Source organism: Condylostylus longicornis, unplaced genomic scaffold (genome assembly GCF_029603195.1).
Source record: "Condylostylus longicornis isolate FDR11 unplaced genomic scaffold, ASM2960319v2 ptg000105l, whole genome shotgun sequence".
In the NCBI taxonomy this organism is placed as follows: Eukaryota; Metazoa; Arthropoda; class Insecta; order Diptera; family Dolichopodidae; genus Condylostylus; species Condylostylus longicornis.
The window spans coordinates 483413-506736 of NW_026578073.1; the positions used below are offsets into that span (position 1 = coordinate 483413).

The 23324-nt window shown below is 33.1% G+C and overlaps 1 protein-coding gene across 1 annotated transcript; it reads right to left on the reverse strand.

The window, feature by feature from the left end:
* Positions 1-615: 615 nt before the first annotated feature.
* Positions 616-2967, reverse strand: LOC129614163 (uncharacterized). Its single transcript, XM_055528581.1, has 2 exons — positions 2375-2967; positions 616-2297 (listed from the first exon to the last, which is right to left on the reverse strand). The coding sequence occupies exon 2, from the start codon at positions 1513-1515 to the stop codon at positions 889-891; it is 627 nt and encodes a 208-aa protein (XP_055384556.1). The 5' UTR covers positions 1516-2297; positions 2375-2967; the 3' UTR covers positions 616-888.
* Positions 2968-23324: the final 20357 nt, after the last annotated feature.

Below are 23324 nucleotides of genomic sequence, written 5' to 3' on the forward strand. Positions count from 1 at the left end.
CCAAATAAATTTTGAAGTTGTATGGCAGCTACCCGAACAATTGCCCCGATCATGTCCAATTTAAATAGGGTTCTGGCACTTACTACAATAAATCATTTGTGAAAATTTGATCAACTTAGCTCAATTAGTTTTTGAGTTATCGTTGGGATGGATGAATGGACGAACGGACAGACAAAGCTAAATCAACTCAGAATTTGACGCTGATCAAAAGCATACACTTGAGTCTATATCTAAAACCGTTATTTCTTAGCGTTACAAACGGTAAGGCAAATTTAGTATACCCTTTGAACATACGTTCGTACGGCTATGAAAAGAGATGTCAGTTTGAGATTCTTTGAGGGTAAAGTTCATAAAAAAGAAAACTTTTAAGTTTTTTTAAGAATACACATGTCATTTTTTTTTATTTTTTTAATTACAAAATTTTAAAATGACCCAATGCAAGGGTGTCTACATTATTTTTCAAAATATATCTTTTATCATCTAAAGAATTCAAAACTACTTTATTGAGACATTGAGTTTAAATTACATGTAATTTTGATTTGGAAATGTTCATTCTATCATATAAAGTAATGTTTTCAAATAAACATTTTCTGTAATCATCAGTTGTTAATTTTTTTACAAAATTTTTTTTAACACCTTTAATGTTTTTTTATTTTATCATATGAAACATCTAATAAATACATTTTTGACCTATAAATGACTTGAGTCCTATAAATTCTTTCACAATTTTTCCATTAACCTCACCTTTAAACCACCCACTTATTTTTTTATTAACAAGAGCTAAACCATATTTATTATTTTTATTATAATCAGAAGTATCGAAAATTAATTTTTCTTTATTAGTTTCAAGTACGTCTAGTCTTATATCATTATAAGAATCATCAGTTTTTATACTATACGAGTATATAAAACTATCTGTATCCATAACATATAGTTTAAATTAATATTTAAACCATACTTTGATTTCATATAGTTATAATGAAAGTTATACATATGATATTTAGATAATTTTAAAACAGTGAACCCTAAATAAATCGGTTTATCATACACAACTTCTACTTTATTTAACTGAATAGTAGAAAGATCTTCATTAAATATAGAAATACTATGAAAATTTGGTCTCATAATTAATTGTCTCGCACCCGGATGTTTTCGTTTACCTTCCCAAGAGTTTGATATTTTAACAATTTTTCTTTTGTCTACATTTTCCATGGTCTTACCATAAACAGTATTATTCATTAATTTGAAAAAGTTTTTAAATTCTGAATCATCTGAAATTTCATTAACTTGAAAATCTGATGGATTATCAAGCCATTTAAATGAACCATAGGGAAGTAATTGGAACATAGCCCATCCATATAAATTGTTTGCATCTAAATATGTTATATATTCAGATGGTTTATTAGAATCATATTCATTCCCCATATATTTACTGTTTGCTTTACTATATGTTTTTGAACATTGGCTGATACCTCCACGGATACCTCTTTTAAAAAAATTATATATAAATATCATCAAATAATTCTAATTCAATTTTTGTGTATTTTAGCATAGCATTCCATGTAAGACTAGGTAATGTTAAATATTGAGCTGGATCTAAATTATAAATTTTAATGCAAATATTACGAAAATTTTCAAAAACATCTGTTAGCAAAAGAACATCAGTCTTCAAATAAAGTTCTAGATAATCTTTAAGAGTATACACTCAAACACATTCCAAATCTTTTAAGCATGAAGATAATCTCCATCCGAACAAAAAGTATTAGTCATCTGATTGCTGAATGCTTCTTGAGAAGGTACAGAAGTTACATTGAGCTTTCCAATTGAGTCCATATATTCATACGGAAAAACCCCTTTATGAATCAATAATTCAAATTGCTCATTATTTGAAAAGTTGTTCCTAATAGTGGCAAAATTTTCCCTTCCTAAATTTTGAGCTAATGAATCAAGATTAGATTGCATGAATCTAAAAGAATCTAAAAATTTTAATTGAAAATGTTCTTTCTTTCCATTTATCTTAATATTTTGGTTACAGAAATATAAGTTTCTTTGTTTAAAGGTAAAACCGAAAGAGCCTCCTTGACAATATTTAGTTCTTTAAATATTAAATGAGACTCATATGACAGAAATGACAATGATCATCTGATGAAAAATTTTTCTCACAAATATGACATGCTCTTCTATTACCAAAATCGAGTTCTTCTTCCCTAGTTAATTCGTTTATCGGTTCCGGTTCTTTCAAATAGTTTTCGTAAAGTCTTGTACAATCTTCTAATAATGTTGTTATAAACTCTTTTCTACAATTCAATCATATTAAAACAAAAAAAAAAGATTTATTATTATAATTCAAAATTTGGAACTACAATTAACATACCATTTTATATTCGTCTAGATTGTTATCAAATGAAGATTTGATATAATAAGAAAATGCTATTGGAATATGTTTCTTAATATTGCTTGTTGACGAATTGGGAAATTGAGGGATTAAGTTCACAAGTTGAAATAACCTCCAATAAACATTCTGAATCCGCATAAATCACAAATGGTACCTTCATTTCTTTATGATAATTTTTGAATTTAGTGAATTTATTTTGGGGGTCAGGTAACTTTGTAATTATATTATACAGCTTTGTTTATGAAGTAATAAATTTTTCTCTGAAGAAAATGTACATAAGCAAGTACGGCAATAATAGCAACGGTTGTTATGTTTGGAAATTTGACTGCGAATTAATCTTGAAAGGTTTTTAATCCAAACATAATGTGATATTTCACCTTCTGTTAATAAATTAGATTTCAATATGGATATTTTTTGCTTTTTTGTGTGATAATATGGTCATACTATTTTGATAGAATTTTTAGAACCTTTCTCATATCCATATACTGTTATACTTATTCCAGGATTCATTTCTTAAAATTTTGATACATCGGTAAAATGTAGTGGAAATTGTAAATTACTAAACTCTATTTGAGGTAATTTTGAATCATTTAAAATTAATGTGGATGCTTCTATATTATTAATATTATACATTTGACATTTATTTGAATTCTTTATTCTTTTATTTTGTAATGCCGATATTAGACACCATTTAAAACAATATATGTACATACATCATTATTTTTCATATTAATACATGTCTTTAATTATATTTTTAATTTCTTTTGGAAATTCAATATAATGTGACCTTTCAAAGGTTTATATTCATTTACATTTATTTCTAAATGAAGTAATTTACTTAGACTCCATCCAGAATCTTTTTCTTGAAATTCTTCAGTTTGCGTGACAACCATCTTTACCATATCCTTCAACATATTTTCTATATCATTTTCTTCTTGAATAATTTACATTTTACTATTAAAGGATTTAACAGAAAAACTATTTTTCACTTCATCAGAATCATCTAATTTATGCGGTTTTATATATTCAGCAAACAATTCAATATTAAATTTGAACATTGATATTTTTAAATATTCTCTTTTTAAAAAACTTATTAATTAACTTTCCACTAATTTAAAAAACTCTTCTGGCAATAAAATATCTTCATATTTATTCTCTAATACATAAGTAGCAATCCTTCCTTTAAATGCTTTTTCAATAAATTTTATATTTCCTTCATAGAGTTTAAATGCTTTCAGTTTATGTGCGTTTGTGCGAATGTGATAACTCCAGTATTTTTTATCAATTTCCACATCACAATAATCACATTTAATAATATTCTCCGTTAAAAATTCAGTTTTTCTTTTCTCTTTTTCAATCATTATAAAATTATCTATATTTTCACTATGATTTCTTTTCATTATTTTATTATTAATATGAATATTTTTTATGTGTTGTGAAAGATTATCTTGTCCATTAAAGTCTTTTTCACATATAGAGCACCTGAAATTTTTTGCTCCCTTATTTTCATGTACATAATTCAAATGTTTTTATAAACTTTTACCGTCTATAAATTTTCCACAAACTTCACATAATTTTTTAAATTTTTTTCTTTTTTTTTTTTAAATTAAATATCAATATACTTTATTTCTTAATATATTTACGTCTTTAATATACACGTCTTGATATTTATCAAATAAATAAGTATATTTTAAAACTTGAGTTGTTCAATTGACAAACTTTGATAGTATTGTATTTTAATCAAATAGAAACCATATGCTATCATGTTTATCATAACATAATACTATTCTAATTATAGGTAATCTCCTGATATAATTTTTCTTTCAAATTCACACATCTAGCATTGTATAATTTTTTAATTTCTTCATTCTATACACATATATACACATACATAGGTTTTTTTTTCTTTTTTAATAAAAACCGCAAAAAATTTTCTTATCTCAAAACTTTTTATTTCGCATTTTTTAAAAACTCTTTAGGGTGCTATTGCTAAAAATGTACGATTTTCATACATTATTTTAGAAGAATAATAAAAAATAAAAAGACCTTCAATAAAATATAATAAATAACAATTATAGGATACATTTTTATAGAATTTTTACTAAAATACAGGCTGCCAAAAACCTATTTTTCCAGTCTGCTCGTTCAAACGCCAACTCCATTCAATTCCCCCCAAAACCCGCCGTCGCAACAATCGCAACAACTCTCCTCAACAACCGCCGCCGCCGCACCTACCCTCCAGCTCCTAGCCTGCCAAGTTCGTTGAGAACTTCCCCCTAAAACCCGCCGCACTAAATCTCCTCAACAAGTACCGCTACATATATCCTCCAGCCTAGCATCCAGCTCCCAGCCTGACAACCTCGTTGACTTCATTCCCTCGTCCAGAAACAGCATAACGCTCAAAAAACATCACCTTTCTAAACATAAATTATAAACCATATCTCAATTCTATAATACCACACAATTCTATAAGAACACTCATACATATTTTACCACCTATACACCTAGTCCATTCTATACAAGTTTTAGGAAAATTCCATACAAATTGTAAAAAAATTTTTGCGCCTTGCGCCAGAAAAGCCAGAACCCTCATATTTTAACTACTGACCACGAGGCTCGCGCCGGACCAAAGCTCTCCTATCCTGGCTATTGCCTTCTTATAAAGGTCAAATAACCCATTATCAGCACAGGCCACGAGCTTGACATATCCCTGATGCCAACCTTAATCTCTGTAAGAGGGATATGGGCCTGGGTTCTCTTTCATAACCTGGGGAAAGCTTTTTTATGTTATGTTAATCTTTATTCTCTTTTTATATTATAGATACATATTTGATAATAATATAGAAGTAATGTCTAATTACTACTATCGAACTATTAAATTGAATTAATTTAAATAATTTACGTAAATACAAAACTTAACTGAAGATTAGTAAGCACATCATGATTTTATATTTAAAAACAAAATAAAACAAAAAGCAATTACGAATTGACTTTAAATTTAAGAATAAGTACAGTTATGAATTTTACTTATACAACATCATAGTTGCGAATTAATAAGAATGTGCTTATTACACTACTAATTTATCTTAATGGAAATTTCTTCATGCAACTGCAGAACAGATGGATGACGTAATCAAAGGAACGAGTTAAAGGCAGAAAAATTCATTAAAAAAATTTTTCTCCTCGAACTGGACTCGAACCAGTGACCTACCGCTTTCTAGGCGGACGCTCTACCAACTGAGCTACAGAGGCATGAAGAAATTGCCGACGAAATGTTCTCTACATTGCTTATACTGTAATTCACATGATTACTAAGTATTTGTTTTGTTTACATTGATTGCTACATACAATCTACTATTGAAACACACAATAACAAGAACATATATATTTATAGGATTGTGCCTATTGCATTAATTAAATTATGAATTTTACTAATACAACATCATAGTTGCGAATTAATAAGAATGTGCTTATTACGTACACTACTAATTTATTTAATGGAAATTTTTCCATGCAACTGCAGAACAGATGGATGACGTAATCAAAGGAACGAGTTAAAGGCAGAAAAATTCATTAAAAAAATTTTTCTCCTCGAACTGGACTCGAACCAGTGACCTACCGCTTTCTAGGCGGACGCTCTACCAACTGAGCTACAAATTTTGAAATTTTTTAAAAAAGTGTTAATAAAACTATATGTAACACCTACTTATAATATACATTATAAAGAATTCATATTTCAAAAATATAACGAAAAAATTCAAATTTTCCTTAAAACTTAGTAAATCATCAAAATTCATATTTATAAGTTCATGTCAAAAAAAAATTCGACAAAAAATTCATTAAGGAAAATAAGTTTAAATAGTTATTGAATTAAAAAAAAAAATTATTTGCAATGCATTAAAAATAAATCAAATTAAACTTATCAACAAGTTAGCAATTTCATTATACTCAAAACTCATGAGCCAGATTTTAACGTCCTTCATAAATTTTTTCAAAACTCTAATGACTCGTATAGTTTCCGGTAGCCTCTTAAGCAATCGAACAGGGACAATATCATAAAAATTGCGGTAGTTGATGGTTCTAAAATTGGGAACGTTCTCAAGATTCCATGTTAGTACGTAAACCATAATTATTATAAATTCTGCTATTTAAATATCCACCCCTAATAAAAAATTCCTTCAATGCCCTGTAGTAGTACAATTAGCTAACCTGCAGAATATTTCGTTTTCTAAACATGGCATACTATGATACAAATGGTTTGTGTTGGAAATTCTCCTAACAACAAACTTCTGTAAAATAAGGAGCGGGTAGAGTTTATTTTCACAAGAACCACCCCAGCAGCATATTCCGTACTGCAGTTTTGATTGAAAAATACCATAGTAAAACCTTTTGGGAGGAAATTTTTCTTAAACGATAAAATTTACGTAAGACATAACGAAAATAAGATTTGAGTTGTAGAGTGTGCTCTCCCCAACTTAGCCTGCTATCTATAATTACACTTAGATATTTAAATTTATTAATTATTTCTATAGAAAAACGTAAAGAATTATAAGAATTACTACCATCACAATTATTAGGACAAAATTTATTACAACCAGAGGAGTGAAATACGAAATTGAAGTCCAGAGGTACACAATAACGAAGACTGAAGAACATTAACTTAGTTTTTTCACTAGCAATTAGTTTGTGAACCGGAAACCACTGCCTCAATAAGCTAAGATTACTGTTAATATGAAAAGTCGACTCCTGAACGCTGACCGCCTTTCCCTGTAAGCCCGTTGTGAGGGCGTGATTAATCTTGACACTCTTTGCTTGCTCTGGGTAGTCTGAGTGATTGCAGCCAATGAGTTGCTACCGGCACTAGCTCTAACTGAGTCATAGCTTCGTGCACGGCACCTTGGCCCTGGTTGGGACTGTTGCTTCACCTTTGGTATAGCGCTAGTGCTTTTCGCTTCTCTGTTGCCAGCCTCCGGTTTTGGTGCTAGATTCGCTTTCTACGAAGTTCCAGCTTTACTGCACGGATTTGGCTTTGCCAATTTCCTTTCCGACATTTTATGAGTGTCGGACTCATTGCTATTTTTATTTTTATGTTTCTTCATTCTAGTCCCACGAGTTCCGGAGAAAAGAAGCCCATCTAGGCAGAGATCCGCCGTACCTAGACAAGGCTAAATAACCCGGAAGGCGCCAGGTATCCGGATACTCCGTTCGCGACTGGGCTATGTGTTTGGGCCCCCAGCTAGGTTGATTATCGGCACGGGTCGTATAACACCTTAATCCGGCCCAGGGAAGTTTGGAATGATAGGATTTGCTAGGAGGGATGTTTTTGGGAGAAGGTTGATTATCTCTTAGTTTCAGGTCTGATCTGGGAATGAATTCCGAGATTCCTTGATCCTACTTGGCTTCTACCGTGACGACGTAGATAATCGCGTAGAAGTACTTATAGATATAGTTTTAAATAATTTCAATTAGTTTTAAAGTTTCAACAGGTTATATTTAGTGTCTGGAAAATTGATTTTTTCTCTTCTTTCATATTTTATTAGCAGGTAAACAAGAGTAATATATTTATAAAATGGCCCTGCCTGTGTATGAATTGCCAATCTTAATACGAGTAGTAAATTTAACGGAAAAATTTTTACGTAGGTACATACTAACTGTCATTTTACAATTGGAATTTTTGAGTCATTTGCTGAGATACTATTTATATCAAAAATAAAAAAAATATTCAAATACGGTCATAAAAATATTTGATTGTCTTTTCTAAAACTTTTTGAATATTTTTTTGTTTAGGTAATAAATCAAGTTTTTAAAATTTTTCTCCAATAAAAATAGATGTTAAATTTTTAAGTGTATATAACATTTGTGTTGGTAAAATAATATTTAATTTTTTTTTTTTTTTTCCTTCTTCACTCCTAGGAGGAGTATAGGGCTAGTGCATGATATCTATGATGCTCTAGTTTCTATAGTCATAGAGAGTTAGCTAGGTAGGTGACTAGTCTACCGTAGTTTTTATTTATATTAAATATTTCAGTTTATTAATATTTACTGTTATATTTCTTAGTCTTTAGTATCGAATATTATGAACATTTGAAAATTACTTGTATAATATTTTATTAGTATTTGCATATTAAGTTATATAATATTGAATATAATTTTCATAGTGATCTGACCGGGGTTTGAACCCGAGACCCTTCGTTTAAAGGGCCGGTGCCATAACCACTGCACCAATGGTCAGAATATTTAATTATATTTTAGATATTATTTTCTAATTCCCTCTTCAAATTTTTCCTTTACTATGTAGTCATATCAATATTTAATAATTATTCTTTCATTAATTATATTTTGAACTTGACACTACTGTTACTTCCCATATCTTGAATTAACTTACCCTATGAGAAAAAAAGCTGTTCACTTAAAAATAATGAAATGCTTTCAGTACCTAATAATATAATGTTGAAGGCGAAAGTTGTGCTCGTAGTTTTTCCGTTTTTTTGCATGTATTTTAAGAATTTTAAAAGAATTGTGAATGAAAATATTATTATATTTAAATGATTTTTTAAATATATTTTCGGAATATTGCCTGCTTTAAAATAAATATGAATTTATTTTGTTATTTCTTCTTAAAAAATAGCCATTTCGATTTCAAAAACCCCATATAAAATAAGGTCGTGCTTTCAAGTTTCTCTGATAGCATTAGAATTTGTTAGCTATAAAGACATTAAAAATGTACATATTTAACTAATAAATAAATCAATATTTCATTAATAAATCGGCAAAATTTTTGATAATATCTTTTAAAATCTTTAGATAAACGCTTAAGTCAAAGCATAAATAAAAAAATCTGATGTGGTCAGGACATAACCGACCGCAATGTGTGTTGCCCATTTAAGTGAAAAGGTTATAGAATATTATAAAAATGTCTGTTAAATACTTCTTTCCAATTTTTAGGAAATTAGTAAGTTTACAGTTAACATACCTAGAAAAATGTAAATTTGGCTCTTAGTAGGGTTTCGCTTTGTGCTACTCGAATTCCCTGAAATGCTCGCCAGTTGTTTTCAGTAACAACCACAACTCAAATATTAAATATCAAAAAATTTGATCAATTCGTTCCGTAGATATTGTGAAAAATGTAAAATCAGCCCGTAGATCAGTTTTCGAGCCCTGATTTTTCCAAAAAAATGATGTGTTCATTGTTTTAATACGAGGAATTCAAATATTAAATATCAATGAAATCGGTTGATTATTTCTCTTTATATACACAAAAATGTATATTTGGTCAAAAATGTAAAACAGGCCCGCTAAAAAGTGCAATTCCCGTGGCCTGATATATCCCAAAAGCTGATCAATCCGAGCCATGGTCGAAATAAACTTGCATATAAAATTTCATCAAAATCGGTTCAGCCGAACTTGAGATACACGTGTGCACACACAGACCGCAGACCGACAGCTTGCTAAAAATTGTTTATTTACACTTCCCTACTATGGAGAAGTGCATTCCCACCGAAAACTCGATATGCAAAATTTGTTGCCATCACATAACATAACTATTGCATACACAATACGGTCTATATAAATTTTAAACTGGACTTTTAGAACAAAAAAAACTGAAAAGCTAAAAAAAAGTTAATCTTTCCAAATTTGTATGAATTTCACGTAGAAGTTTCAGGAACAATGTGAACAGGTAGAAGTTCGCATTATTCTAGGTTGAATTTCACGTAGTTTCCGCAAAATCTGGTAGATTGTAGGTTGTAGAATGAGGCGATGATGCGCCGCGACCTAAAAGATCTGCCTAAAGCATCTACCCGAGACACACACTTTTGATGAATCCGAGCACCTTTCCCGTAGGGATGTCCCACAACGGCATGCCCAATAGCCAGGGCGCGCCCAAACTTTCCCCTCTCCTATGGACCAACGCACCACACTCGTTCCCCCTCACCGCAGTACCTGCAGTGCCCCGTCAAAAAACCCGTGAGAATTCTCATGATTCCGCGGCACTCTTATGATTTCCCCATAGCGTTGAACCGAAAGGTCCTATCTGTACCTTTCCCAATTTGTGTCTCGAAGGTTTTTGGAGAAGGAAGTCTCCTCAGCGATTCCTCCAAGGTTAAACCGGATGATTCTGTAATCGGACATGGAAATCTCTTCAGATACTCTCCAGTTCCGCACGAGGTCTCTCACACTCGAACTGCCGAACGTGATGTCTAGCACCTCTTCTCTAATTTTAGTTATAAAACTTGGGGAATTTCCTACATTATATATATCTAGGTTTTCTCTAAGCAATAATTCTAGTAAGCACTCGCCTCTGTGATTGTTGTCACTGCTTCTCTAAGAGCTGTGAAGCGCATTTGCATCACACCCAATGATGAGAGGTAGTTTCTCCCTGTTACAGTATTTCCTACGAAGTAGGCTGACGCCAGAACTATATCAAAAACCTGCCCTTCGCGTTAGCGCGGTTTTCTGAATTCTGAAAGCACAATATAATTAATATTTTTTCTTATTAGAATGCAGGTCCTAGGTAGATTTTGCGCACAATCATAAAATACCTGTGCTCCTCTAATAGCCCCTAATTTGTTTGGGAGGATCCTCTTCCACCTTTGTTGTGGAGGGTGAGTTCTAGGTTTTCAGCCACCTCCTTAACCGTTTGTGATGAGGGTCTTCTTTCTTCATTCTCCGCGTCGTTTTTTACCTTTGAGGGGTCCTCTTCCATTTTTTCTGTTCCCGCGTTTAGTGAAGCAGAAACGTGAGATCCACCTCCTCTTTGGGTAGCCTCTTAGGTCCTTTTAAGCCCGTGTATGGTGATCTTTCGGAATCGGTACCTTTATTTGGATCCTTCTTTTCTATGAAAACTGCTAAAGTTTTGTCAATGTCAATTTTCAACAGCTACCCTCCTTCTTCTTCTTTTTGTTCTAGAAACTTCCAAGCTCGGGTGTGTATTTCCCTGTTTTGAGCCTGGAGAATTGCCAGCGTCTTTTCTCATTTCTGGACGGTGTTTCTCGGTAAGTATAGGGTGATGATATTTGGCTTAGGGATGTCATCTCCGCTCTTTGCCACCAACGTCGGCCCAATCCACGCGTTTAATACAGGTCCCCGTCGGATAGTCGATGAGAAGCGTACCCGGCTTGCAGTGTATACCTTCAAACTGAATGGTGAAATTCCATCCACTGGCCAACTCGTTGGCAACAGCTCTGAGCCAAGAGTTTAAAATCTTTAAAAAATGGTACGTATTATTAATAAAGTTGGGTCAAACCAATGGTTTGTATTTTAGCACTTTTCTCTTCAACAAGTGAAAATTCTGCTTTTAAATACAGTCTGTGTATACCTATCACACTTTAAAAATTATTTTCATTCATATACAAAACTATTTCTAGGATTGGGTATATTCAGGATGACGCATATATGCAGTCTTTGAAATAAAGCAAAAATTAATATAAAAAGGGGTTAACATAGTGCTCGATTTTAAGGGTTAATTGTGTGAGTTAAGAAAAATGATTATATTTTTTAATTTCATGGAATTTACCGTTAGCTTTTTGCGTTTATAAAAATTTGAAAAAGCCTGCGGTTTCGGAAATATAAGGTGTTAAAAATTCAAATTTTACGAATTTCAAGAGGCGATAACTTGAGAAGGGGTGGAGATGGAAAAAAATTTTCTTCCAACGAAATGAACTATTTGTTAATGTCTAAAAGCTCCTAATTTCAAAGTTGTACAGTATGGGGTCTAGAAGAAAAAAGAGATCAAAAATTTGGAAAAAAAGACTTTAGATAACGGTAAATTTCAACGGCCATTTTGTTTTTCTAAAGTTTAACTATAGTATACTGCGCTAGGGGAAGCAAGCTACTGCCTTTCTGCGTTTGAAAAATTTCAAAAATGCTTATGGTTTCATTGCAACAAATAGTTAAAAAAGGCCATTTTTAGGGTTTTGGGGGGGTATAACTTCTAGAGGGGGGGAGATAGGTGAAAATTTTGTTTTACGGAAATAAGTTTCTAGTAAAGATCTACGTACACACTAATTTCAGCTTTCTATCTTCAAGGGTGTAGAAGTTTTGTAAACAAAAAAAAGTGCTGAAAAGTAATTGAAAAAAATGGTACATTTAGCGTATCATGACAAGTAAAATTTTTTCGTGGTACAAAAGTCTAAAAAATGGTACTAGCGCATATCATGAAAATGGTACATTTGGCAGCACTGAGTTAAGACGCAATGGTTCTGTCTTCTGCGTTAATTACATGCATTTGTATTTATATCATATTAGAACAAGAAATATATAAAAGAAGATTTATGTTATGTGTATGTTTGTACATATACGTGTTTAGATTAACTTAAAATTTTTAACTATTTTTATATATATTATGTGAATAAGGTAAATAGAGAAGACCATAGAAAACAACAAGAAAAAAGTCAATAGATTATGCTATACAAATTCAATACTACTTATTTGGTACACAGATGAACTTGTAATTTTGTAAATGAACAAAACTCCTTCGTTCAAACCTTTGAATGTGTGCAGTATCTGGGTTATTAGGCAATAATCTCCTTATCTTTTATAATTATCGTCTTCCATTTTACTTTCTTTTATATACATAATGCTTGCGAAGTTTGACATATAATATGTTAGCAAGATCTAGGCAAAGTATATCTATTAATAAGTTGTTCCACTCGTTTCATTGCGTTTGCATTTTGCTTCCAAATTTTTCAAATATTCCATTTTTATTTAGAAATAGATGGTAATAAGAGTTGTGTAGGCAAGAAAGAAAGAAAATTTTGTAAACAAACGAGTGTATCAAATACATTGAACTAAAAAAAAATAAATTAAGTTTGGGAAAAATTTTGTTATTTTTATTTTGATAACAAACATTTTTTTTCCATATTTTATTTTTCACTTCCTAAGAGTTTCGAGTAGGTAAAAACATTCGATTGTATGAAAGTAATAGATATAAATTTCATACTTTGTTATACGGTACATATGTACCTTTTAAAGGTAGATGATGACACAATATGATGTAGTAATATGTACGTTTATATGGCTTCTTCAAGCTTATTATTGTCGATATAAACGCTACTTGACCCGAAGCCTGCTTCACTCAAGTCGCTTATTGACTTGAAATGTTAATAATGAATTGAAATGTAATAGCAAATCGTCGTTTTTGGGCTTTTAAGCTAACATAGTAAACTGGCAGTTTGAGTTTCGAGCTGATTTCACGTCAAGCCGCAATGTGGATGAGGCATAGAAATTAAGCAATTTATAAAAAAAATACCTATTACCGATACGCGTGTATGTATGTATATTCATAAGAAATATTTGTTTTAAATTTTTAAAACAAAATTGAAATTTTTTTTTTTCATCGAAGGAAGGAGGAAAGCATAAATCCTACTAACATGCCATTCCCTGGCAACCCATAGTTAGTCATGTGTTTTACCACAAAAACCTCCTCCTTATATTCTAATACTAGTCCCCTTAGATCAACCATCAAATTGAAAGAGATTCAACGCTCTCCGATTTGGTGAAGCGCATTTTTCGCTTTGATATGTTGCTCCAGACGAGCTCCATGTCTCACCGCCCTTTCATTAATTTCGTCAACTACACATGGAATCTTTAGATCTCTGTGCAAATCTCCATTTCGCACATACCCATCTAACATATTCCATCTAACATATTCCGCAAAACTCTATTCTGGAACGTTTGTATTCGCTGGACATGTATTTGTTTGGCACATCCCCACAACTGAAAAGCATACAACCAAACCGGTTTAATAATTTAGTTATAGAGCAGCATCTTATTCTGTATCGGCAACTTTGACTTGCGACTTGGAGCTAATACATTTCTTTATATTTTAATTCTAATTCTGTCTTTTTCTTCTTAACATGTTGCTTCTATTTTAGCTTAACATCCAGTGTCATTCCTAGATATTTTGTCGCATTTTCCCGCGCAACTTTACCCCATTTAAATTAACCAGTGGAGGGTTTACAAGAAGTTTATTTGTAAAATTTACTTGTGCAGACTTAGTTTCATTTGCTTTTATTTTCCATTTCTTGGTCCAAGCATTACTAACTATTGCTTGTCTGCTGCAACTTTCTTGTGGCGTCGTCAATATTTGGTTCTACTGCTATAATTGTAGTATCATCAGCATATGTAGCTACAATTGTGTTTATTATTTGAGGCACAGCTCTCGTAAAGAGTAGATATAGTATTGGATCCAAAATACTGCCCTGAGGCACACTTCAGTCTTATTTCTTGAAGTGTGGAATAGTCCCCCTTCTGTTTGAACCTAAATAATCTCTCGGTTAAATAAAAAGAGAGAATATCTACATATTTCCTTGATAATATTTTTTCTAACTTGTATATTAATCCTTCATGCCCAAACCTTGTAAAAAGCCTGTACGACCACGTCTACAAAAATTGTTGCTCAAATTTGCTTTTTCCCTAGGGCTTTCTCAATAATATTTGCAATTTTATGAATTTGAGTAGTTGAATGGCCTGCTCTAAACCCAAATTGGTAGTTCGGAATTGATGACCTCTCCTCAATTATAGGCCCTATTCTTTTCAGTAATAACTTTTCAAAAAGTTTCGACAAAAATGGTAGCAGAGAAATCGGTCTAATTTTTACCAGGTTTTGGTATCATTATAATTTCTGTCACCTTCCAAGCATTAGGCACATATTTTAACCGTAAGAATTCATTGAAAAGGTCAACATTGTTATACCCTTTTTCGGTAATTGCTTCAGTATCTCAGAAGTAATTAAATCATCACCCGGTGCTTTTCTTGACTTTAAACTTTTTATTTCTTCCACTATTTCTCTTTGTGCAAATGGAGCGATAACGTTTTGTGCTCTCACTTTTCTTATTGCAGTATTTATGTTTGAGTATATGTCATTTGGCCTAAAAATTGGTTCAAGATTATCTGCAAATATTTCAGCCTTATCCTTATTTTCCATTGCCCATTTGCCACCCATTCACCTAATAGGGGGGATATGTAAGATTGGCTTTTCAATACTTTTTGCAGCCCTCCGTAAGGAGTAATTACTTTCTTATTGGCTGACAAATTTTTAATGTAATTATCAAATGAATCTTCTTTGATTTTTCTAATTTTTTTTTAGATTCTGAGTGAGTCGATTTTTTGCAGTTTATCTGCCGGATCTCGTGAGTTTTGCCATCTGCATCTAGCTCTTCTCTTTTCGCTTTATATTCAGTATTTCTCTTGGGTAATTCATACCCACGGATTTATACTCATATTGCTTTGTTTTATTCCAGGCAGCGCTTTGTATGATTTTATTAAAATTCTCCACCTCAGAATCCAAATCATCTTGGATTCGTACTTTAATTCTTAAGTTTATTTTATTCGCTATATGTGCTTTAAAACTAGTCCAGTCAGTGGATTTATTAATCAACATGAGCTTATTTTGTTTCAGAATGATCTGAATCCGAATCATAGTCATATTCTAAAATAATGAAATTTGGCGAGATCTTCCTGACAATAAAGAAGTTTAGCACATCTGGTATCTTATTTTTATCACTTGGCCGATATGTCGGTCTACCAGTGGATTGGTAGCGACAACCAATCTCTTTAATAGTTTTTCTTAACTCTCTGCCTCTTGTTGAGATCAATCTAGAACCCCACTCAATATGTTTGACATTAAAGTCACCTCCCAGAATAAACCTTTCTTTAAGGAGATTCAGGAGATCTTTGAATGAACCACTTTTTATAACACGTTCCGGAGGACAGTGAAGTACACTAACATCGAAATTTTGTTTATAAGACTTTATTCGTAAAGCAACAAATTGGCTATCGTGTCTTTCTACTTTACTTATTTCATTATGTTTTATATTATTTTTTATCAAAATAGCGCAAACATCCTTTGACTCGTTATTAGGACTCGTTATTATTTGTTTTTGGGGTTTTTTGAGTTTTGGCAGTATTTTTTGTATTAATTTTATTAGCTTCTGTTTTGTAAAGTAGTTTTTAATTTTTTGTAATTCCTTTGCTTCTACACAATCCCTGTAATTTGCAGGATGTGCCTTAGAGCAATTTGCACACTTTGCTAAATGAGGACCAGCACACTTGACACATTTAGCTAGACGCTGACAAAACCTCTGTGTGTGCCCATATCTCTGACACCTTCTGAGGAACTAAATTATTTCTCCTTAGTGACTCAATTTTAATCTTCATGTGCTGAAATACATCAAAATTTTATTTATGTCCTCCGTATTTTCAAAGATTAACATGAATAGGGGAGGTCGGATCAGTGATCTTGTTTTCTTTATTCTGCTTTCTAATTTTATAAACGACTTCAATAACTTTAAAGTCGTTCTCTTTTAGCTCATTTTTAATATCTTTAGGTTGGTATGAGAAGGATGCAAGCCTCTAGCCATCACCTTGATGGATCTTGTCACTTTATTTGAGTAGGTATGCCACTCTACTATAGATTAATTTATTTTTTTTGTTAATTCTCTGTAATCTTGTTCTTGATTTACATTGATTTTAAGATGATTATTGTTATTTATCATGGTGACCCTAAAGTTTATTTTGGCTTCTTTTAGCATCTTCTTTATTTTTGGATATTCCACCACATTGCTTAATATAACAGGAGAGGGTTTGATCTTTCTTCGAGTGATTGATCTTTCTTGTAGTGCATTTATCTGCACAGATTTTTCTATTTTGCTCACCTTGTCCGCAAGTCTTATTTCAGATGACATATCAGCTCTTCGCTTTTTGCTTTTTCTCTTGAGAATCCAATCGGTTTCCCGAGCTAGATCCTCCACATCTGTGCAGAATTCCACTTTGTGTGTCACAATTTCCGTATTTATTTCTTTTCATTTACATTGCTTGATTCCAATTTCAGCTTATTATTTTCCTCTCTGTGATACTGGATTTCATTTTTTAATTCTTTACAAAGCGCTTCTAGCTCACTTATATTTAAATCTCAGTTATCAGTTTTCTGATCTTTTATTTCATTATCTGCACTCATGTTCACATTTTCCTGTTTATTGCCTTTAGACATATTTTCCACGGCCAATTTCTGCCGTCTCTCAGAGATGAGTCGCAGACCAGACAGCCGCCCATTCTGGATCAGACGCTTCCGGATTTGTAATGGATTTTGGTGGATACTTATCACAAGCATTTCTACTGCGGATATTTCGCACCCAAATTATATATATATGATATGTAAATTAAAATTTTTTTTTATTTTAATAGTGAAGTTGTGTTTTTGAATTGCTTAAATTTCCTATACTTTATATACGAAAAAATAAAAAACTCTTTTAAAAATACATTAAAAAAATAGGTGAACATCTATTGCGTACTTTTTCCCTCTCCCAAAAATTCTTATGTGTATAAAAATTAAAATTAGAAGATATACTGCTTAGCTCTTTTACCTAAAGGAATTTTTTGTATACAAATATTGGTAAGTCATTAGTGTGATGCAAACTGAGAGTCGAACTACTTATTAATAGATATACTTTGAATCTAAGTTTAAAACAGAACAAGAGCGATTTTCTGCCGCAAAATATCAAATATTGAATATGAAGTAAGTAAAATCATGACACCTTGTGATTTTTTCTAACTCAATTGCTAAAATATTATATGTATAATTTTACAGGCAATTTCAATTCAAAACACTCCTAATTACTACCATCCTATAAGAAAAAGTATAAAATAAATTATTTGGATAAAGACGCAATAATGAGAGGTATTGAAAATACAGACAAATAGTTAAATCAATTTTTGAAAGACAAAAAGAAGATACGGTTGACTACAATTACTCTAAAATGTTGCATGATGTTGCAATCGGTTTCCTTGAGAAAATTTATTTTGTAAATATAAAATACCCAAAATGAAAACACAAAAAGATGAAACTACTTATCTAAAATTTGAACAGTTTTCGTTGCACGTCCGCTGGTAGTGGTCCATACATCATCCACTTAGTTGATTTTATCCATGATCTAATAAACTTTTGATCTACAATTATTAAAGATGTATTATTATTACACTTTTATGTTACATTTTTATATGTCCTGGTCGCAGAATCTACGTCGCTGCGTACTTGATCTGCCAATTTTTTTGTAAATATGAGTTACCACGATGTGACCCACCACGATAGAACCCTCAGTCAAAAGTGGCTCTGCCCTACAATGTCAGGAATGCCAGCGATCCGTCGACCAAAGAAGTCTATGGATCGCAACAGCACCCGTGCGACGATCGCGTTTAGAGCCCTCCGTGTACAACACGGACTCTTAAGGCAGCAAGAAGGCTATAATTGCCTCGATGGATTTCCTTCAAGGTATTATTACCTGAAAGTTTTTCTTGCATTTAATCGTCTTGATTAAGAAGTTCGACACCTGAATAAGGACCTGCAGGCAAAAAAGGCCTTGATAACAGTCCCCAGCCATCAGAACAGGAGCTCCGCTCAATTTCGGTACATGGAAGGTCACGCCCCTCCTGTTGGTGAAAAGTATACAATTTACCTATTGCGGATTCACATTTAAATCTGCTCCCTTACACCATCTGCCAGTTGAGTGCGCTCCGACAATGTAGTCTCGAATTTACCCTGGATCATCACAACCAGGTCGTCAGCATAGCTAATGCATCCGAATCCTGATCGTTCCAATTTCAGAAGTAGCTGGTCCATAACCAAAAGCTACCAAAGTGGGGAAAGAACCCCACCCTGTGGGCAGCCCCCAGCGGCCGCGACCGTCTAGGAGTCAGTACCAATTACCGCCTCGATTCTTCTACCCCTGAGCGTGCCAGTGGTCCATCCAATGATGGGGGAACAGAGTCCCCTCGACGTCATCGCTTGCTCAATGAGTTCAAAAATGGTACTGTTAGTTAGCGTCTAACTTTACCGTTATAAGTCCATGGTTCTTGCATGAAGGCAATGTCCCAGCAACTGCTAAGCAACAGTTTTGCGGGATTAGCAGAGGCTGCCCTTCGAATAGTTGATGTAATCATACGATTGCTCGCCACTTTGTCTTTTATTTAGGGCATCTAGGAGCCCTGCTCTTTCGGGAGATTCCTTTTGTTTTCCTGACCGTCGCCCAGACCATGCTTTTTGGACGGCTTTTTGGTTTTGGACCGTGACGAAGCCGGATTTGCTACCGCATTGAGCTCGGATTTACACCACTGCTCGCAAACGAGGTCTTAACCTCAACCTAAAGGTAGATGCCGCATCAGTTTCGACCTCATCAAGAGAAACCGTCAAGGTTTTCTCGGAGGAGTTGTCTAGGTTTTTCGGTCCAGACAACGAATGTTTGGCTACAGCGGAGACGAGGGCTCTTCTTAGGGCCGTTGATCCAACCTCTGTAGAGGTTGTCGGCCTTAAGGTCGTGTTCCCATCATCCGTAAAGGATGATGGTCTGGCTCCCTTAGAGTCCGTATTTTTCTCTCTGTTCTTGCGATGAAGGATTCTTAGATCAGAATCCCGAAGTTCTCGATTTCATGCCCTGAGGGAGGTAACCGAAGAATATTGTGGGACGGAGAAGGTTACCTTCCCTGATGATTTTTAGCTCGGTAGCTTTCCCGAAATTGATAGTGGGGGCAACGCGACCAAGCCATGTAGATGTCTCACCTTCGGCGCAACTAATGCTAAGCCATCCGTCTACGCGGAAAAGAGGAGCAAATGCCATCGAGGGGGGGGGTCGACTACTAGGTTCGTGATCGAATCCTGAATCAGTTGAAGCTGTTCCTCGATTATGGCTAGATTTATGGTCTTAACCATATCCGTAACGGATGTATTTTAGCCGGTTTTCGAAGGCTCCAACGCCACAGGAGCAATGCATTCACTTTTCCTATCCCTTTTTGGGGAATGCTTTTTGCAGAATTGTTATCTGATGGTCCGTTTAGATTTATGTTTTAAAGCCTCTTCAGCTCTGTCGGCAATTTTTAATTTAGCAAGTTCGAGGGCCTTGTCGTGAGGCAGGCACGTACGAAGTACGAAGAGCCGGAGATCAGAAAGTCGATCGCGAAGATCTGCAATTGTTGAAACAGATTTGCAGTCGATGTCAGGCAAAGTTCAAGTCTTCTGAGTTGGAAGGGTTTGGTGTGCTTTCGGAAGCAGACAAAATCGTGTTCCACCTTGCCTTGGGGTTGCCGTTACTCTATGCCCTTGAACTTATTAGAGATTGGCTATTGCCGGTACTCTAAGCCCTGGGGAACCTCTTCGTTTTCAGACCGCAAGCAGTCCTAATTGAGCCCCTTCACGACGAAAAGGTGGATTTCCGACGAATGTGTCTTTTAGTTTTCTGAATAACTATAAAATAGAAGGAATTTAGTGATTTCAAAATAAAAAATTATTTTTAAACTTACCTAGAGAATTAAACTTTAAAGTTTTTCAAAATGAAGATCTATATTTGTTTTTAAAACTCTAAATCTAGCTTATAAACTATAGGAAGCGGATTCTCCACTGTTCTGAATTTCTGACTTCTTTTATCCATGTCCACCGTTTTTTTTAGTTTCTTCCGACAATAATAGATGTTGTAGGTGTTTTTTTTTGGGTAAATACGAGAGCTGCTGAATGTAGCATATTATCCATTTCTAAATTTTATTATTTTAGAAATGGACAATAATTTTTATTATAATTTTACATTAGCTGATATATAGTATGAAAAATGCATTTTTCGCATATTTTTAAATATGATATTTTTACATTTAAGACGTTTTACAGGAAAAACTATTAGAAATAGAGAAAAATATTATATGGATTAACTTTTAGGTCTTACCGTAGTAAATCGAAAAAACAAAAAAAAAAAATAACAAAAATTTTCGAGAAATTTCGGTTTTTGTCAAAAAAAATTTCAAACACAAAAAAACAAAAATTCTGTCTTTGAAGAGCTGTATCTCGAAAACTATTGTTAAAATCAAATTAATTGTAACACAAAAAATAAAGAACCATCGATCGCCTGTAAAACAAGCTTCTAGTGATATCCTTATTTTCTATGATTTTGAAGTTATAAGTAATTTTTTAGATGCAGGAGAAGTCCGGTACCTTTTTTTCAACAGGTCGTATCTCGAAAACGAGCACTTTTGTTCGCCTAGTTTTGACATTTATTTCGAAATAATTTTATTCGCTTTGCGAATCATAATACCGTTTAGGCAAATTCGAGAACAATGATCTTTCCTTCGCGAACCATAATAACCCTATAATCTACTGTAAATAAAAATATGTGAGTTGAAGGATTTGAGTAGTGAGGTAATGGGGGTTCTAGACCGGAAGTGACGTCATAAAGGTAATGCAATAATGCATATGTGGTTTGTGGTTATAGTGTAATCCTAAAGGTATGCAATAGTGAATATGTGGGTTGTAGGTATAAAGTATATGGGGTTTTAGATGTGGGAATATTGCATACGTTTAGGATGGTACATGTGGTTGTTGTTTTATGTGAAAGTAAGCGGAAGTGTGACTGGAATAATTGTAGAGGAGTTGTTGTCTCGGTTAAAAGTGGGTAAAATTGTAAACTGACATAAATAATAGTAGAGCGCCACGTTGCGACTAGAGTAAGCTTTACGTTGTTTTATGTAAAAGTAAGCGGGGGTGTGACGCAAAGAGTATGCAATGATGAAAATGGAAGTAAGGATTTTGAAAGATGATTGGTAGTAGAGCGCCACGTTGCGAGTAGAATTAGCTTTATGTTGTTTTATGTAAAGGTAAGCGGGAGTGTCATCCTAAGCGTATGCAATTATGAAAATAAGTAAGTTTTTTGAAGTATGGTTGATAGAATTAGTTTTATTTATAAAACAGCGCCACGACGTTACGACGTTTAGTGTGAATTAGTTTTTTAATATTTAAACTGAAGTATGGAATATTTGTAGAGGAGTTGTTGTCTCGGTTAAAAGAAGGTAAAATTGTAAGTAAGAAATATTTTTTTATTTTAAATATTGATTGAAGTATTTAATATTTAGAATGAAGTATGCAATATTGATTGAAGTATTTAATATTTAGAAAGAAGTATGCAATATTTGTAGAGGGGTTGTTGTCTCGGTTAAAAGTAGCTAAAATTGTAAGTAAGAAAATATGTAGAGGGATTGTTGTCTGGGTTAATGTTGCAAGTTTTTTAAAAAAAGGACGTTAAATTTAAAGTCTTTTTAAAATTAGAAATTCTTAAAGCTTGAAAGGTAGGTTTTGAATTATTTTAACATTGATAACAATTTAAACATTGACAACACAGCACCACGTTACGAGATGTATTTACTTCCTGAAAACAAAAGGTTAGGTTTAGACTTAGTCTTGTTTTAGAATTTTAAAAGATAATTAATACAATAATATGAATCTTATCATCATTATTTATTATATCCAATGTCCATTAACTTAAATAATATTTTTCCACGCATTTATAAATTAAAAAAAAAACTAAATGTATGATTTAACTGACATAAATAATAATATTGTTGAAACAACACCATGTTATGAGACGTAATTGCTTCAATCAATCAAACAGACTCAGCGTTTTGTGGGAATGGTAAATTACTACCACCGGTTTATCCCAAATCTCGCCGAATTACTGACACGTATCTATTCGCATCTAACAGCCCTACAGAAACTAAAGAAATCTTCTAAAACCGAGTTCACATGGCCTGAAGAGTGTAATGTTTCATTCGAAAAGATAAAGGAGGCCCTGGCGTCTAGTGCAACTACGCGATGATGCGGCATTCAGCATTACCGCGGATGCATCAAATTTTGCGGTGGGCGTAGTCTTGCAAAATTCGGGCTCCTGGCAACCAATCTCTTTCTTTTCAAAAAAATTGTCATCGGCTGAGACTCGTTACTCTGCATTCGACAGGGAATTGTTGACTATTTATTTGGCCGTTAAACACTTCAGGTATTTTGTGGAGGGCAGAAATAGGGTGTTTCACCGGCCTAATATTTTTCTTTGCGTCGCTACAGTTTCACCTATAAATTGAGGAAGAAAGTAGAAAATTTAATTATTATTCAACAAGCAAACATTAGAAC